General features: G+C 43.9%; 1 protein-coding gene across 10 annotated transcripts in view; it reads left to right on the forward strand.

The window, feature by feature from the left end:
* rin2b (Ras and Rab interactor 2b) overlaps nucleotides 1-18,355 on the forward strand; it is a 164,586-nt gene that overhangs the window by 135,652 nt on the left and 10,579 nt on the right. For all 10 annotated transcript variants that reach the window (XM_043696521.2, XM_043696520.2, XM_087991609.1 and 7 more), the window contains 4 exons: nucleotides 5,874-5,946; nucleotides 8,366-8,457; nucleotides 8,866-9,882; nucleotides 17,687-17,992. In XM_043696521.2, the coding sequence (XP_043552456.2) occupies nucleotides 5,874-5,946; nucleotides 8,366-8,457; nucleotides 8,866-9,882; nucleotides 17,687-17,992 (1,488 nt within the window). The remainder of the gene's footprint in view (nucleotides 1-5,873; nucleotides 5,947-8,365; nucleotides 8,458-8,865; nucleotides 9,883-17,686; nucleotides 17,993-18,355) is intronic.

Below are 18,355 nucleotides of genomic sequence, written 5' to 3' on the forward strand. Positions count from 1 at the left end.
TGTTGTGTTAAGACTCACAGCCGATATGTGCCTTTAAGCATCTTAACCATATTATGGTTAATTTCATGGAAGTTGACCTAATGATTTTAAGCTTACAGCCCCCATCTTACTGAATTATGTCCTCTTGCATGACTTACTAAAGGAATTGTGCTCCAGTACACGCAAGTTGCTTGACTTGAACCCAGACACACAGATGCCTGTGATTGTAATGTACATGTGTAGATACCAGGCACTCTAACAAAAGCTAATTGAACCGTTCAGTACTATGTGACCCACATCTCATCCTTAAGTTACAGGAGCTACTGAATAGTGTGACAGTGGCTGCGCCATCAGTATTTCATGCCACCTCACATCGTGGCTACAGCACTATATAAAACACCAGTAAATGCTTAGAAGAGAGTCTCATTTGAAGGTTAGACATCCCTGGGTCATAAGATGCCTACCCACAATAAATTTACATGATTATGGAACATCACCCGAATAAGCAAAAGGCAGACCTGCGCTGTCAACTTCAAGTTCAAGAGCTTTCAATCTGTAAAACCCGTATTGCTTTCGCAAAAAGAAACAATGTTTCAGCCTGCTGCAACATAAAAGATAAGATGCTGCGTCAAAAGGCTTTTTGTGGGTTTGGGAGTAAAATTGTTGGCTAAACAGCTTCTTACAATCTTAAAATTAACATTGACAGTCACTGTTGGCTTAACTACAGTGCCTTCCCGTTCAAACTAAAAATTGATTTTCCAACCTAGAGCTCCTTACCTTTGTACAGTGGTCGGTTGGCTCTGCCATTTTGTGTCCTTTAATTCAGTGCCAGAGGCAGTGTGATGCCAGTATCCCTTATTTGGTGAAAACATACCCCTAGTGGTCATAATCTGCCATTACATCCTTTAAAGAAACAGTCTTGCACTTAATAAAACCTCTTTAAGAGCCCAACAATGATGATTTTATGAATGACAGCAAGACATTTTCAGGAAGAATAACTGAGAACTACATACACATTTCTCCATCTGGGCATATATTCACTAGATTGAGATATGGCGTCAAACCTCCAAAATGTAATATTGAAATTTGAATGAATTAATCTTGTTATCTGTTTTTATATGTCCGAATAATGATTAAATTGGCACTTGTTGCCTATGCACAGTGATGTATAGCTCTTTGGGATTTCACGTAGAGTCATTGAGTCACAGCACGGAAAAAGACCCTTCAGTCTGACTCGTCCCTGACCAAGTTCCCCAGTCTCAGCTAGTCCAACTTGCCCGCATTTTCCCCATATCCCCCTAAACCTTTCAAGTTCAAATGGCTTTTAAATGCTTGAACACTACCTGCACCCTTCCTTTCATAGTTTATTACATGTACAAACCACCCTCTGTGTGGAAGAAGTTGCCCCTCAGGTCCATTTTAAATCTTTTTCCTTTCACATTAAAAATATGGCCCAAGTTTTGAACTCCCCCACTCAACAGAAAAGACCTTCTGTATTCACCTTATCCATGCCCCTCATGATTTTATAAACTTCTGTAAGGTCGCCTCTCAACCTCCTATGCTCCAGTGATAAATGTCACAGTTTCTCCTTATAAATTCCAGTTACAGGAACATCTGGTAAATCTTTTCTGAATCTTCTCCAACTTAATAATATTCTTTCTATAGCAAGGAGACCTGTACACAGTACTCCAAAAGTGGCCTCACCAATGTCCTATACAGCTTCAACATGAAGTCTCAACTCCTATACTCAATGGTCTAAGAAATGACGCCAAGCGTGCTAAACACCTCTTAAGCACACTGTCTATCTGTGACACAAATTTCAAAGAACTTTATACCTGAACTCCTAGGTGTGTCTGTTCCACAAGACTACCCAGAGCCCTATGTTGAATGTATAAATCCCACCCTTGTTCATTTTACTAAAATGCAATACCTTGCATTTATCCAGTTTAACCTCCATTGCCACTCATCAGCCCATTGGCCCAATTGTTCAAGAGCTCTTTGTAATCTTAGGTATCCTTCTCTGTCCACTATACCGTCAACTTTTGTGTAATCCACAAACTTAGTAACATGCCTTCTAAATTCTCATCCAAATAATTTATTTAAAGGCAAACAACAATGGACCCAGCACCGATCCTTGCGGAACACCACTGGTCACAGGCCTCTGGTCCAAAAAACAACCCTCCGTCACCACCGTCTGTCTCCTACCATCAAGCCAATTTTTAATCTAATTAGCAAGCTCTTTGAATTCCATGTGATCTAACCTTACTGATCAGTCTACCATGCGGAACCTTGTCAAAAGCTTTACTAATGCCCATGTCAACAATGTTTACTGCTCTGCCTTCATCAATTTCTTTTGGTTACATCCTCAAAAAAATATATCCCTAATCAGTCCTTGCTTCTTCAAATGCACGAAAATCCTGTCTCTCAGGATCCCCTCCAATAGCTTGCCCACCATTGATGTCAGACTCACCAGTCGATAGTCCATACTCCTTGAAAAAAGGAGATTGTTGTGTTATATCTCGCAGCAGAAGTGTGATATACCATTAAGAGACATGCTCATGATGTCATCATGGCTACGTGACAGGTGCCTCAAGGGTTTGTATAACTCTGTCTCCACCTTTTGAGCTTCATTCTCTTGCAGCATGACATACTGAGGGACTTATGCTCATCATATCTTGCTTAGCTTGATCCTATACAAGTCCAAAATTATAATGCGTATATGGAGATATTGGGTGCTGTATCTAAAGCTCATTGAACTGTTCAGTCTTACATGACCTACATCTTGCCCTTGCTATGGGAGCTACTAGAACTATCACAGTCTGATAGTGGCATATCCAGTAGGTCAAACCATCTCATGTCAGCTTCATGGAGGTGAGAGCCTATTCTCAAAGAATTAAGTACTGAAATTAATCTCCAGGTCTTTCTCAGGCTTACAGGAACTACCCCTCGCTGCAATTTGTTTCCTTCCATCCTTGCAGTTTGCTTGCTCACCCCTTCTTTGTTCCAATCTGTGTTTTTTTAATTCTGTCATTCCCCCAATTTTGTAATTTTCTGTCTATCACTGATGTTCCCTCTCCAGTTTGAGATTCTCTCCCTCCCTCAGTTTGGATTGCCTTCCCTTCATTCCTGCCGCCATCAGTTTGTATTTTTCTCTTTCTTTTCCTGACTTGCTCTCTGAGGACCCGATGTGAATATTGAGTCACAATTAATTAGAATGGACGGCTTTGAGGTATGTAGGGAGGAGGTGTTGGAAATTCTGGAAAGGGTGAAAATAGATAAGTCCCCTGGGCCTGATAGCATTTATCCTAGGATTCTCTGGGAAGCAAGGCAGGAGATTGCAGAGCCATTGGCCTTGATTTTTATGTCCTCTTTGTCTACAGGAATAGTGCCAGAAGACTGAAGCATAGCAAATGTGGTTCCCTTGTTCAAAAAGGGGAGTAGGGATAACCCTAGTAACTATAGGCCGGTGAGTCTCACTTCTGTTGTGGGCAAAGTCTTAGAGAGAATTGTAAGGGATAGGATTTATGAACATCTGGATAGGAATAATGTGATCAAGGATAGTCAGCATAGTTTTGTGAAGGGCAGGTCGTGCCTCACAAACCTTATTGAATTCTTTGAGAAGGCGACTAAGGAGGTAGACGAGGGTAAAGCGGTAGATGTGGTGTATATGAATTTTAGTAAGGCGTTTGATAAGGTTCCCCATGGTAGGCTACTGCAAAAAATATGGAGGTATGGCATTGAGGGTGAGTTGGAGGTTTGGATTAGGAATTGGCTGGCTGGAAGAAGACAGAGGGTAGTAGTTGATGGTAAAGGTTCATCTTAGAGTGCAGTTACTAGCGGTGTTCCGGTGTTTTGGGACCGTTGCTGTTTGTCATTTTTATAAATGACCTGGAGGAGGGGCTAGAAGTTAGGGTGAGCAAGTTTGCGGATGATACGAAAGTCGGTGGAGTTGTTGACAGTGAGGAAGGATGTGTCAGGTTACAGCGGGATATAGATAAGTTGCAGAGCTGGGCAGAAAGGTGGCAAATGGAGTTCAATGTAGCTAAGTGTGAGGTGATTCACTTTGGTAAGAGTAACAAAAAGATGGGGTACTGGGCTAATGGTCGGATACTTGGTAGTGTGGATGAGCAGAGGGATCTTGGTGTCCATGTACACAGATCTCTGAAAGTTGCCACCCAGGTAAATAGTGCGGTAATGAAGGCATATGGTGTACTGGCTTTTATTGGTAGAGGAATTGAGTTCCGGAGCCCTGAGGTCATCTTGCAGTTGTATAAGACTCTGGTGCGGCCGCATCTGGAGTATTGTGTGCAGTTTTGGTCGCCATACTATAGGAAGGATGTGGAGGTACTGGAACGGGTGCAGAGGAGGTTTACCAGGATGTTGCCTGGTATGGTAGGAAGATCGTATGAGGAAAGGCTGAGGCACTTGGGGCTGTTTTCATTGGAGAAAAGAAGGTTTAGGGGTGACTTGATAGAGGTGTACAAGATGATTAGGGGTTTAGATAGGGTTGACCATGAGAACCTTTTTCCACGTATGGAGTCAGCTATTACGAGGGGGCATAGCTTTAAGTTAAGGGGTGGTAGGTATAGGACAGATGTTAGGTGTAGATTCTTTACTCAGCGAGTCGTGAGTTCATGGAATGCCCTGCCAGTAGCAGTGGTGGACTCTCCCTCTTTATGGGCACTTAAACGGGCATTGGATAGGCATATGGAGGATAGTGGGCTAGTGTAGGTTAGGTGGGCTTGGATCGGCGCAACATCGAGGGCCAAAGGGCCTGTACTGCGCTGTATTTTTCTATGTTCTATGACCCAAGAATTTCTAGGCAATTTTTGTTGGCCCCTGAAGCTACAACGTTAACACGTGACAAGGAAGCAGCACGTCCTGACGAACAGGAGAGCCAGCAGGGCTTGGTTGCCAGCGCATCAGCAGGAATGTTGTATTTGCAGAAACAATGCAAACAAGAATTGTCTGTCTGAATTGTTCGCAACAGTGATCAGGAAAATTCCCGTTTCCCCTAAAGTCTTTTCCAAAGCGAGGTGGCTACAAACCTTAAATTTCACTGCATTTATGGCTGTTCCCAGTTTGTTTGCTGATGTTGGAACACAGCTTTGTGTAACTTTCAAGTAATGACACTCACCAAAAAAGAATGTCAATATTGGCAACGTGTGTGGTTTGTTAAAAGACTGTTAGCAGACTAACCTTATATTTACCAAGTGGGTGGCTCAATTGCTCATGATGAAGGGAATCATGTTAGATTTTCAAGATGGCTGAGCAATTAAACCCAGGGACAGTAATGAAAATGGCTTGTGTTCCTATAAAGCCTGTAAATACTGCCTTAAATAACTTGTTTTCTTGGTTTAATGCTATTCAGAAAGGTAGACATTCTCACAAACTCTTACAAGAACATAAGGACTTAGGAGTAAGCCATTCGAGCCTGCTCCGCCATTCAATAAAATCATGGCTGATCTTTCCACGGCCTCAGCTCCGCTTACCCGCCCTCTCACCGTATCCCTTAATTCCTTTATTGTTCAAAAAAAAAACTATCTTAGCTTTAAAAACATTTACTAAAGTAGCATCAACTACTTCCCTGGGTAGGGAATTCCATAGATTCACAACCCTCTTGGTTGCAGCAAGTATAGGCCAAGTTCATTTTTGCATGCTTAGCGGATCAGCACAGCTGTTTCAGTTTAGAGAGAGGAATCATGTCTGCTGTATGCTGTCTCGGAACAGACATATTGCATTTTTTTTATTAATAGGGAGACTGTCATGATACTTTGGTTAATTTACTGCACAGCTTTAACAGAATCCCATATGCTGTTTGATGGCTTTTCTCATAATGCTGTTTCTCCTTTGTAATAAGTTACCTGCTTACTAATTTTCTGTTTCTTGCGCAGCTTTCTCGCTTGAAGGATCCTGCTTGAGTTTCGCAGATTTGTTCAGGCTCATCGCTTTCTACTGTATCAGCAGGTGAGAGGAGTGAACAAATCTAAATGCCAATCTGCAGGCATGCCCTATTGTTAGAGGTTCGAAGAGGTTTCTTTTAGTGTGTTTGCTCCCACATCCACTTGAGGACTCACACCCATGCACCTTTTTTCTGTTATCCTAGACCATTTCCTGTTGAGTCAATACAGGAAACACTTGATTAACTAGTTGGGTGATTCTGCATAGAGAATATTTTTCAATCACATTCCCCAGCGTGAGTTAGAGTTTGTGGAGGGAGGAGCGGACGGTGTCGGGAATACTAATTCTCATAAAGCACGCTGTTTCTTTTTCACTGAACACCTGGTGTATAATTAGATCCTGCAGCTATGCTAATGATTCTGGTCGTGACTCAACTTGAAACAACTTCCTTGCTGCTGCCTCACAAAAAGCTGCTTGTTATTCAGCAAGGTTGCTATTGATCCAAAACATGAAAATAAAAAATAAAAACTAAATCCACAGCAGGTTAGCCAGTGCTGAAATGCTAGGCCTGTACTTCAGGTGACAATTGCTCAGTAGAGGTTAGACTTTCGTTGTTGCAAATCCTGTTTTGCTACAGTCAAGCATCAATGTGGGAGACGGTACTCATACTCTAAGGTATGCAGAAAGGGCAGACTTTCAATCCAATGTCTTTGAGGAGGAGATAGGCAGAAATATATCTTTACTGAAGTAAAAATTGCAATTCATTTTATCAACAGCAAACTTAAGTTCTGAACTCCTAGGTTTACCAATTTTTTTTTGTTTTGCCAAGAAACCCAGTGAGATCAGAGACACCGAGGTTCTGCTGAATTTAATGGCAGAACTTCTTTTTTTCTCTCTTATTTCCTGCCTTGCAACTGGCTAAGTGAACATCTGGGTCAACTGTTGGAAACCAGCAGTGGGAGGCTGTAGTGAGGAGCATTTGGAGTCCATCCTGGCAGTCAAGGTGAGGAGGGAGGATTGCCAGTCAAAACTTTGGACAGTTTGGTGGTGAGGAGTCCTGCCCCTCAGTGGAGGGGTACTAAAGATACTTGCCTTGAGGACTTGACAGCCCACACCACCCTTTCACGGTCAGGTTTCCCAATCCCTGGGAAATGCAATCATTATTTCCAATTGCAATTGCGGGCCCAACGTGGAGCTACTGATGAAGAGACTCTCTCCTTCATGGCAGGGCAATCTTCTTGACCTCTGGAAACACACCACTATAAAAACTGCAGCAGGCACACACAGGAGGATTGAGACAGCTTCCTGCTCTGTTTTGAGTTTTAACCCCTTCCCATGTATCATCAGGGTATTAATACTGAGGCCCTTGTATTGCAATGAAACTTTAGGAACAGAAGGCAACTGAACCATTCATTTACTGAAACATGCTACTGTTCAGCCAGATGAAGGACTGTCTTTCAGCTCAGACTTGGCTGGTCATCCACATATCTGCCTACAAAAGAATAAAGCCACATAGCGTGCAAGGGAAGGAACTGTATTACCTTCTAGCTTATTGGTAATTGGTGACTTTACTTACAACATCTTCACAGCAGAAAGGGGTTTTGAAAATATTGACACAGATATGTGTCTGTTGACATACTGTTCGTCAGCTGTGGGATGCCATTACCCAGGTCACGTACTGTCAGGTGAAGTGAATAAATATGAATTTTACTAGATCTATGAGAGTCTGATCTTACTGAGAACTGGGTCTGCCAATCAAGAGCATCACTGATGGCATGACATCAACACTTAAATCTGTGTCCCAGGGAGTTCTGGAGGCTAGATCACTGAAAGTACTTAGAGTAGGTTGATAGACTTTGGAAATATCAGCGATTTGACAGCAGTGCTGAGCTGGCACACATGAGTTAATGAGCCATGGTCTTGTTGAATGAGCAAGGCAGACTTGAGAAGCTGCATGGCTTGCGTGTGCTCCTATTTCTTATGTTCTCTGTCTCCATTCCCTGCACAGTTTACAAAGTGTAGTGTGACTCGTCAATAACTTAATTTTGCAGCTGAGTAGTGTGTTGGCACACTGGCCAGTCTGCCACAGGCATTTGGGACTTGCCCTTCCTAACAGCCTGGTCATTAGGTAAATCCAGGATGGCAACATTATTAATTTAGTGGTATGTGGTATGAATGGCCAATTGCAATAATTCTTTCAACCCCCATTCATTCACCAATTTAATTCAAGTTGGCAAGTCAATATTTTAGACTTTGTTGAGGTGGACTCTGCCTCGTAACTCTATGTTGGAGTATAAAGGAATGCAGAAGTATTATTATGAGAGAATTTCTTTTGTCGCTCTACCTAATCATTACATCACAAATCTTTCTTGGGGACTTTCCAAGTTTTCTGCACCCAAAATATTCCCTTCTCCTTGACTGGCTTACTCATATAGATTCAATATTGTTTCATTAAATTCTGTCTTTTTTCCCCCTCTCTCAAAAGGGATGTGCTGCCTTTCCCTTTAAAGTTGCCTCATGGAATCACAGCTGCCAAGACTGAGACTGAGCTGGAAGCAATTGCATTCCTGGGTCTAGGTGAGTACACTTCAGGTCTACTGGATTCACCTTGAAGCACAGGACCGTGTTTTCATCTAAAATACTCGCCCATTAGTGATCAAACTGTCTTTTGTCACACTTTTTGGACTTTGCCCGTTTCCTACTCTGAATCAAATCAGCTTGGCTTGCATTCGCTGCTGGTGATTTGTATAAGGTAAAACTCTTTGATCCAAGTCAAAAAATCACACGACACCAGCACCTCCACATCACAACTCTCATCCAATTTTATAGTTTGTCTCTGGAATTTAGTTCCTATTCCTAAAACAGTCTTTTAAATGAAATAGTGATCTGCCTGCCCTTTACAGGGTTAACTGCTCTGTTATGATGCACGCGAGATGGAAACTAAAGTCCATCTGTTTTCAACTTTATGGCATTCTTTTGTTTCAGAGTTCTGGAGTTCTCCTGTGTACAAGAGAGCAGGCAAGAGTTCTGCACCTCCTACGAGTCCTCTCAACGCAGGCAGCCCGAGCACAGAAACGAAGCAGACCCCGCATTTAAATGGAGTGCATTCCATTCAAACACGGACGCCTTCAGAGCTGGAGTGCAGCCAGACCAATGGTGCTCTGTGCTTTATAAACCCGCTGTTCCTGGAGGTGCACAGCAAAGACATTAACGGCAGCCTCCAAGGGCAGGCTCCCAAATCCAGAGAGACGGGCCGGCCCTACTCCGCCCCGGCTCGGCCTCCCCCTCCTCGGCTGCCCGCGAGTATGGACCAGAGCCCGGGTCCGGCCGCCGACCGGGAGGGAAGGGGGGGCCCTTGCAAACAGCCCGGGGCCAAAGCGGCTCCCATCCCGCCGCCCCGCATCAAGAAACAAGCCGGCGCTGCTGAGGCGGTGGACAAGGCTGCAGCCCCGAAACCAGCAGCTCCCGGGCCGGAGGAGGCGGCAGGCCAGGGCCGGCAGCGGCTCAGCGACCTCAGCATGTCCACCACCTCCACCGAGTCCGACTCCAGCAGCATGGAGGTGAAACGGGACTGCCCTTCCAGCCTGGAGGGGGACACCAACAGCAGCCTGGAGGAGGAGGAAGAGGACTCCGAGGCGGACAGCGACCAGGAGGTGCTGCCGCCCCCATGCACCCCCAGGAAGAAGAGGCACCCTTCCTTCGTCTTCCCCAGGATCGTCAAGACCCACATCCAGAAAGTGAGCGGCGTCTTCAGCTCGTTCATGACCCCCGAGAAGAGAATGGTCAAGAGGATCGCCGAGATGTCCCAGGACAAGCGCACCTACTTCGGCTGCCTGATCCAGGACTACATCAGCTTCTTCAAGGAGAACAAAGACTGCCACGTCTCCAGCACCGACATGCTCCTCACCGTCCGCCAGTTCATGACCCAGGTTAAAAGCTACCTGCTCCAGAGCTCGGAGCTGGACCCGCCAATAGAATCCCTCATCCCAGAAGACGAAATAGGTGAGCTGCCCTCCCTTATGATCTCGGAAAATTTGCCCTCTTTCCCCCACCCTCCGTGCCCGCGTTGCTTCGACTTCTGGAGGGGTCATTCGGGAGTTTCGTTTCACGAATTGACCTGGTGTTGTGTGATTTTTTTTTTAAAACTGAGGTTTAGTTGGTGAAGGGGCAACGCTAGTTTCCCCTTTTGTGCCTCTTGTGAATGTCTCAGAGTCTGGCTTTTAAGGAGGTGGGGGGAAAGGTATTGATAGGTGTGTTCTGCATTAATGTTGGTGTGTGGAGAGTTTGAAATGCTGCAGGCGGTTTTTAAGAGGCACTTGCTGAGGGGGAAAATATGGCTCTGCATAACTTTAGCCTGTCACAGCTCAGTGGGAAGTCAGTTCTCTCAGCTTCAGAAAGCCAAGCTCAATGGCATAGTGAATTCACAGCTACAGTGTTGTAAAACCTTTTCACATAAACCACTTATATGTGACACTAGGGAGATGAAATATTTTCAATCAGAGGATGGTGAATCTTTCACCCACAGGGCTGTGGGAGCTCAGTCTTTTGAGTATATTTAAGGTAGAGGCTGCTAGATTTCTGATGGTGAAGAGGGTTGTGGTAAGTGGCATTGAAATGTTCAAACAGCCATGGTTGCAATAAATAGTGGAGAGGACTTGATGGGCTGAATGGCCTACTTCAATTTCCTGTGTCCCTAATACTGCAAAAATAGCATGCAATTATTGCTGGTCTTTCCCTCTTTGTGAACAAAATTTCTCAAATATTTATTCTTGAAAGCAAGACTTATTAGGCAGACATGTAGAATTAGTTAGTCTACTCTTGTTTCTGCAATATTTATGTTCTGAGTTATGTTCATAAAGTCATAGAGATGTACAGCTCAGAAATAGAACCCTCAGTTCAGCTTGTCCATGCCGAGCAGATATTGTAACTTCATCTAGTCCCATTTGCCAGAACTTGTCCCATATCACTCTAAACCCTTCCTTTTTATATACCCATCCAAATGCCTTTCAAATGTTGTATTGTACCAGTATCCACCACTTCCTCTGATAGATCATTCCATACATGCACCATCCTCTGGGTGAAAATGTTGTCCCTTAGGTCTCTTTTATATCTTTATCCTCTCACTCTAAACCTATGCCCTCTAGTTCTGGACTCCCCAACCCCAGGGGGTGGCATGGTGGCTCAGTGGTTAGCACTGCTGCTTCGCAGCACCAGGGACCCAGGTTCGATTCCAGCCTTGGGTGACTGTGCAAACTCCACACAGACATTCTCCCTGTGACTGCGTGGGTTTCCTCTAGGTGCTCCGGTTTCCTCCCACAGTCCAAAGATGTGCAGTTCAGGTGAATTGGCCATGCTAAATTGCCCATTGTGTTAGGTGCATTAGTAGGGAGCAGCGGAATGGGTCTGGGTGGGTTACTCTTCGGAAGGACAGTGTGGACTTGTTGGGCCGAAGGGCCTGTTTCCGCAATGTAGCAAATCTAATCTCATCTAAAACCATCTCTATTTATCCTATCCATGCCCCTCAAGATGTTATCAACCTCTATAAAGTCAGCCCTCTGCTTCTGATGCTCCAGGGAAAACAGCCCCAGCCTGTCCAGCCTCTCCCTACAGCTCAAACCTTCCAACCCTGGCAACATCGTTGTAAATCTTTTCTGAACCCTTTCAAGTTTCACAGTTAAAAGGTTTTTTTAGTATCACACCTCTATTCTCATTTCATGTTCATTTGGTTCTCATTTGAAAGCTTTGTGTAAGTAACCTCTAAAACTATAAAGGAACGTTCAGAATCGAACCCAGGTCCCTGGTGCTGTGAGGCAGCAGCGCTAACCACTGAGCCACCATGCCGCCCCCTGCGGCTGGGGAGTCCAGAACAAGAAGGCATAGATTTAGGGTGAGAGGGGAAAGATATAAAAGGGATGTAAGGGACAACTTTTTCGCCCAGAGGATGGTGCATGTATAGAATGACCTATCAGAGGAAGTGGTGGATGCTGGTACAATTACAACATTTTTCTTTGAGTGCGGTTATGCAGAGTTTTTTTTTAGTCCTTAGGATGTGAATGAAAGGGCGCTTTTGTGTTTAAACCAAAGATCAGTCACCATTGTGGGGAAAATAGTCAATATTCATATAATTTGTCATCAGTCAGGATTAGTTCAAGTGAAATAAGTGTTTTTATAGGATTTCATTTTTGAAAAACAAAAATCAGCCATGAATAGATGGTCAGTCAACCCTTGAAGTACCAACATCTTATGCAATGAGCTATCTGAACAGGAAGTTATTCAGTCAAAAGTGTAAATAACACTTTGTTTCGATAAATTGCCAAACTGAGCCAAGTCCTTCCAGTGCAGACACACTGATAATGTTAATGGAACAGTGTGATGGATGGTCAACACAGAGTGGTCTGCAGTTACTGGACATAAATTCAGATCTCAGCTCGTGAGTTGTTTCAAATATATTGCAGGCAAGTGCCAAAGGCAAACCACCTCTCTATCTGCATAGAGGGAGGAAAGATTGAAAGAAGAATTGTTTGCAAGAATTATGCATTTAAGTTGCTCCTTATGACAAATCATCGTAGCCTTAATGAATGCCTCAGTCAAAGGTAGAAATTAAAGTTTAAAGGCCGAGCGGAAGGAAAATTGTCAACATCTATGACTTGGCTCATATTGCTTATCGAGCAGTAATCTGCATTCTTTATGTTTGGAGAAAGGCAGACGTTGACTGTAGTTTGTTTTATTTTGTTCAACTGCTAAAATCTCCCATTTTAAGGCTTTGTTTTATACGCCCACCTCTTGGCTCTTGACTCTACTCTGCTTTAATAACTTTGAATAAGCCACAAGGATTTGGACGAAACTAAATGGCTGACTGAGCAAGTTTGTCATATGCTGGACAGATTTAGCCATCTTTCGAACAGGAAACTAAGCAGTCTGATCAGAACGGTAATTTATTTCGCATTTGGGTATCAAATTGCAGGATGGCGCCGTTTAAGATGCTAAGGTAACTTTGAAAGATCCCAGAGTTCCATGGGGGAAGAAAAGAATCAGGAGTCTGAAAAGAAAACAGAAAAAGCTGACCCATGAGTTAAACCACTTTAATGTTTCAAGGAGCAACTCATAAACACAACTGAGCTAAAGCTGGCTGAACTAATTCTGATGAAAGGTCCACGCCTAAAACATTTGCTCTTAACTTTTCTAGCCTTTTAAAATTTATTGTTAATTAACGTACTTAGCATAATGATGTTTGGACTTGGCCGTGCACTTTCAGCACCTTCTGTTGTCATTGCAGAATCGAGAGAGAATATGGATAAAGTTAAACAAAGAGTCAGCAAAAGTGGAAATGAATTCCAAACTGCAGTTTTCACTTTCTAAAAATAACCAGGGAAAGATGATCTTCAGCCAAGTGATGATGTCATTTGGTTTTGGCTCTTCTGATGTTTTGCAGAAACTTAAAAAACTGAATTACTCAATAATCTTCGAGAACTGCCAGATCTAGCAAGTAAATAAAGCTAGAGCCGAGAGTGTGGTGCTGGAAAAGCACAGCACCACGCTCTCGACTCTAATCTCCAGCATCTGCAATCCTCACTTTCGCCTAGTAAATAAAGCTAGTTAACCTTTAAGCTGCTGCGCAACTTTACTGCTCTGCTAAGTCTTGGGTTAGGGAGCCATAATTCTGACATCAGCTAGTCAGGGTAGATTTGTTTGTCGTCCACTGAAGATTCATAGAAGGGTCTTAATGCAAAGTTTCATTTGCCTTAGTTAGAACTGTTTTAGTTACTAGGGAGAAAGATGAATCTTGATCACTGCCAACATGAGACTCAGATGAATGTAAGAACATTTCCTCACCTTCCTGTCAGTCAGTCTCCTATTCTTGTATTTAAATCCTACTTATGGCCTCATCCTCTTTATCGCTGTGACTGCTTCTTGCTGTACAATTGTAGTGGTTGTAATGAGGTCAGACAGATAGACCTCATAGATTGAATTCCCTGATTGGGGCTGTTAGCTGGTCCAATCTGGGAGCTCCGGCTGACAGATATAAACAGGAGCATCAGAGGTCCTGTTCACTCTGGGAGCCGGCTCTGAGCTAGCTGGGTCAGTGTCATGTACTACACACATTTAAACAAAGGGTTACTTGGTGAAGGGATGCTGGCATCTGTGAAGTTATTTCAACAGTCCTGTGGGTAGTCTGTGTTTCTTCAGCACTGGCTTGTTGCCCATCCCTCACATCCGTCTTCTCTCCGTGTTGTGACTGCACCTTTAGCAGTCTAGGCCCCAAGTTCCAGATTCCCTCTTAAACTTTTTCACTTACTCTTCTCCTTTAGGACAGCTCTTTAGAACCCATCGGTGCTGACTTCTCCCTTCTGGCCTCTGTCGGTTTTAGTCTGACTCTTCCCTGAAGCACTTTGGTTGCAGTTACTTTACATTATAAGTGCTATAAAAGTGCAAGTTGTTGTTGCATGCATGGCACTCAGTTCCAAACAGCACCGGCTCCTTTTTAAAAGTTATTTGTCACCGCAGAGTAGGAAAACTTCCGAATTGAAGTTTTTATAGATTGATTTAGTTGAGTTAAATACATTTGTGTCTGTGTTGTGAAGAACGTGTGATGACTTTTCAAGCTATTCATTTTCAGTCTAAGCTACATAGTCTATCAATAATTTGATAAAGCAGTCACAATCGTTTAGTTTAAACTGCTGGTGTTTATTAATAATTCTATATCATGGTTCACATGCGTGGCATTCCAGTCATGACTCTGCAACATTACTTCAATAAAGCTGAAATGTCAGCTCTCTGTATGGCAACAAAATTGGCACTGTTCAGAGTTGCTTTGAGTTAGTAAGCTGCGCTGCCACAGATAGCAAAGTGTCTGAGGATAGCAAAGGTGGAAACTGTTCAGTCTTTTCCTTTGGGCAGCTAGTATGGCATCTAGGTCTCACTGCTGTCTCTCAGTGCTGTAAGGATGCAGGCTCAGTAGAGTAATCCAGCACAGAAACAGATCCTTCGGCCCAACTCATCCGTGCTGACCAGATTTCCTGAACTGAATTAATTCCACTTGCCTTTGCTTGGCCCATATCCCTTTAAACCTTTCTTGTTCAAATGTCCTTGAAATGTCGTAATTGTATTTGCCTCTACCACTTCCTCGGGCAGCTTGTTCCATTCATCCATTCATGTGCTACTCTCTGCGTGGAAAGGATACCCCTCAGGCCCCTTTTAAATCTTTCAGACTCTCCGTTTGGTAGCTGTCGTTTAGCTCAGTGACTAACCAACTCAGATTCTCCAAGGCCGTCCTGTAACTGTGCCTTTCTGGATGCGTTTGCCCTGGATTTGTTTCTTGTCTCAGTGGCCCTTCTGTGGGCCCAGGAGGTGGGTATAGAACATAGAACAGTACAGCACAGAACAGGCCCTTCAGCCCACGATGTTATGCCGACCATTGATCCTCATGTGAGGTAAACCTCCTGCGAACCCTCTCCAAAGCATCCACATCTTTCCTATAGTAGGGCGACCAGAACTGGACACAGTATTCCAAGTGCGGTCTAACCAAAGTTTTATAGAGCTGCAACAAGATCTCACGGCTCTTAAATTCAATCCCCCTGTTAATGAAAGCCAAAACACCATATGCTTTCTTAACAACCCTGTCCACTTGGGTGGCAATTTTAAGGGATCTATGTATCTGCACACCAAGATCCCGCTGTTCCTCCACTTTGCCAAGAATCCTGTCTTTAATCCTGTACTCAACTTTCAAGTTCAACCTTCCAAAATGCATCTCTTCGCATTTATCCAGATTGGACTCCATCTGCTACCTCTCAGCCCATCTCTGCATCCTGTCAATGTCACACTGCAGCCTACAACAGTTCTCTATACTGTCAACGACACCTCCAACCTTTGTGCCGTCTACAAACTTGCTGATCCATCCTTCAATCCCCTCATCCAAGTCATTAATAAAAATTACAAAGAGTAGAGGCCCAAGAACAGAAACTGTGCAACACCACTCAGCACTGACTTCCAGGCAGAATACTTTCCTTCCATTACCACTCGCTGTCTTCTGTCAACCAGCCAATTCTGTATCCAGATAGCTAAATTTCCCTGTATCCCGTTCCTCCTGACCTTCTGAACGAGCCTACCATGGGGAACCTTATCAAATGCCTTGCTGAAGTCCATATACACCACATCCAACGCTCGACCCTCATGGTTCAATGGCTCATCTCCTGAGCTGTCCTGGGATGTGGCAGGGTGGGGATGGGGGTGAGACTGAGTTGAGCTGTGCTGTCCAACTAGGAGAAAGTGAGGACTGCAGATGCTGGAGATCAGAGTTGAGAGTGTGTTGCTGGAAAAGCACAGCAGGTCAGGCAGCATCCGAGGAGCAGGAGAATCAATGCCCTTCATCAGGATGAAACGTCGATTCTCCTGCTCCTTGGATGCTGCCTGACCTGCTGTGCTTTTCCAGCAACACACACTCGACTATACTGCCCAACTGCCCACCACCAACACATGCCCTGACCACCACCTCACCTCTCAACAAATGGGGTTCAGAGAAAACAGAGGCCAGGGTCTCGCAATAAATATTGACCTCGCCCGTGATGTCCACATTTCTTGCATGAATAAAAGTGATGCTACATCTTCTCAGCCTGCTGTCTTCCTCTGCAACAAATGAAGTCTTTGTGGCCTAGGGAAAAGAAAGGTAAAATCACTATAATCCTATGAGACTCTGAGGACTATCATTAGAGAGAGAGGACTGGTGATAGTTTAAATTGAGTGTTGCCATGCCTCAGCCAAGAATCCTTCATGATAGTAATCACTGTTGTAAATAACAAGCAATCTAAACACTGGGAATTCCAAACAGCAGTAGGAAAATGACCAGACCATCTAATTTAAGTAGTGTTTGAGGGATAAGCATTGGCCTGGTGGCTCAGTGGTTAACACTGCTGCCTCACAGCACCAAGGGTCAGGGTTTGCTTCCACCCTTGGGCAACTGTCTGTGTGGAGTTTACACATTCTCCCTGTGTCTGCATGGGTTTCCTCCCTGTGTCTGCAGTCCAAAGGCATGCAGATTAGGTGGATTGACCATGCTACATTGTGTCCCCTAGTGTCCAGGGGTGTGCAGGCTAGGTGGGTTAGCCATGGGAAATGCAGGGTTACAGGGATAGAATTGATTGGGTTGGATGCTGTTCAGAGGGGCTGTGTGGACTCAGTGGGCCGAATGACCTGCTTCCACACTGCAGTGATTCCATGATTCAGTGAAACCAGGAGGTCAGCAGTAGCATAGGATCTTTTACAGGTAACTGAGGAGGCAGGTCATTTAACATCTGATCTTAAAGTCACTATCTCTGATAGCTCAGAGCTCCTTCAGTACTTACTGAACTGTCAGTCTGGATATTGGACTTGAACTGACCTTGTGACTCAGAACCACCGAGTTGACTGTGATACTGAACTGAGGTCCCCATTTAGAATCACTTCATATCCACTAGCTAAGGCTTTAATAATGTTTATGTGTTCATGTTATAAAATTTCAAACTCTGACAATATTCTGCACACACGTCCTGGTTGTTAATGAAAGGGAAGTATTCGTGTCCTCACACCATGTTATCAAAGGAGAAAAGTTTTCCTAAAAGTTTGCAGAGTAGAAAGTTTACAATCAATAGCAGTTGCTTTTTCTCTTCATAATATTGTTTTTGTTTATAAACGTGGACAGATGTATGACATGCGTTAACGTGATTCCTTTGCTGTGAAACATTTTGTGGTCTATTATTTCCCAACCCAAACTTGAACTTCATTTGATTTTGAAACTTTTTTTTTAAACCTTTCCTTTCATTATCTTTTCCAGATGTTGTTTTGGAGAAAGCAATGCACAAATGCATTCTGAAGCCCCTGAAGTCTTACATTTACGCAACTTTGAAACAATTCCATGTCTCCGACGGCTCCTGGAAGCAGCTGAAAGAGAATCTGCTCTCTGTTAAACAAAAAGTGCCTCAGGAACTAGGAGTGGATGCCTCTGTCCCCGATACTGTCACCTTGGATAAAATAAGGCACAAGTTTCATAATATGCACAAGGCGTACTCTCCTGAGAAGAAGGTGTGTCTATTGCTAAGGGTCTGCAAAGTTATCTACAGTGTTATGGAAAACAACTCAGGTACAGTATTATTTTACTAAGCTGTGCATTAAAACATCAGTTAATGTATGCCTTTAACATGCTAGGCCAAGGTCAATTAAGGACAAGTGGCATAGAATTGTGAAAGACAGGTAATGCCTAACCAAATGAATAAGCTTGACTCTGCAATAAAGGGAAAATATTGCAGATTCTGAGGAAGGGTCATTGAACCCAATATGTTAATTCTGATTCCTCTCCACAGTTGCTGCCAGACCTGTCTGTGGTTTCCAGCATCCACAGTTCTTTCGGCATTTACTCGAGATACTGCAAGGGACGCTGGGAAGCTTGATGAAAACTCAGAGAATGCTCTAGAAACTCAGCAGGTCTGTCAGCATCTGCGGAGAG

The sequence above is a fragment of the Chiloscyllium plagiosum genome, unplaced genomic scaffold (genome assembly GCF_037043375.1).
Source record: "Chiloscyllium plagiosum isolate Xiang-an unplaced genomic scaffold, Cpla_swu_hap1 HiC_scaffold_10, whole genome shotgun sequence".
NCBI lineage: Eukaryota > Metazoa > Chordata > Chondrichthyes > Orectolobiformes > Hemiscylliidae > Chiloscyllium > Chiloscyllium plagiosum.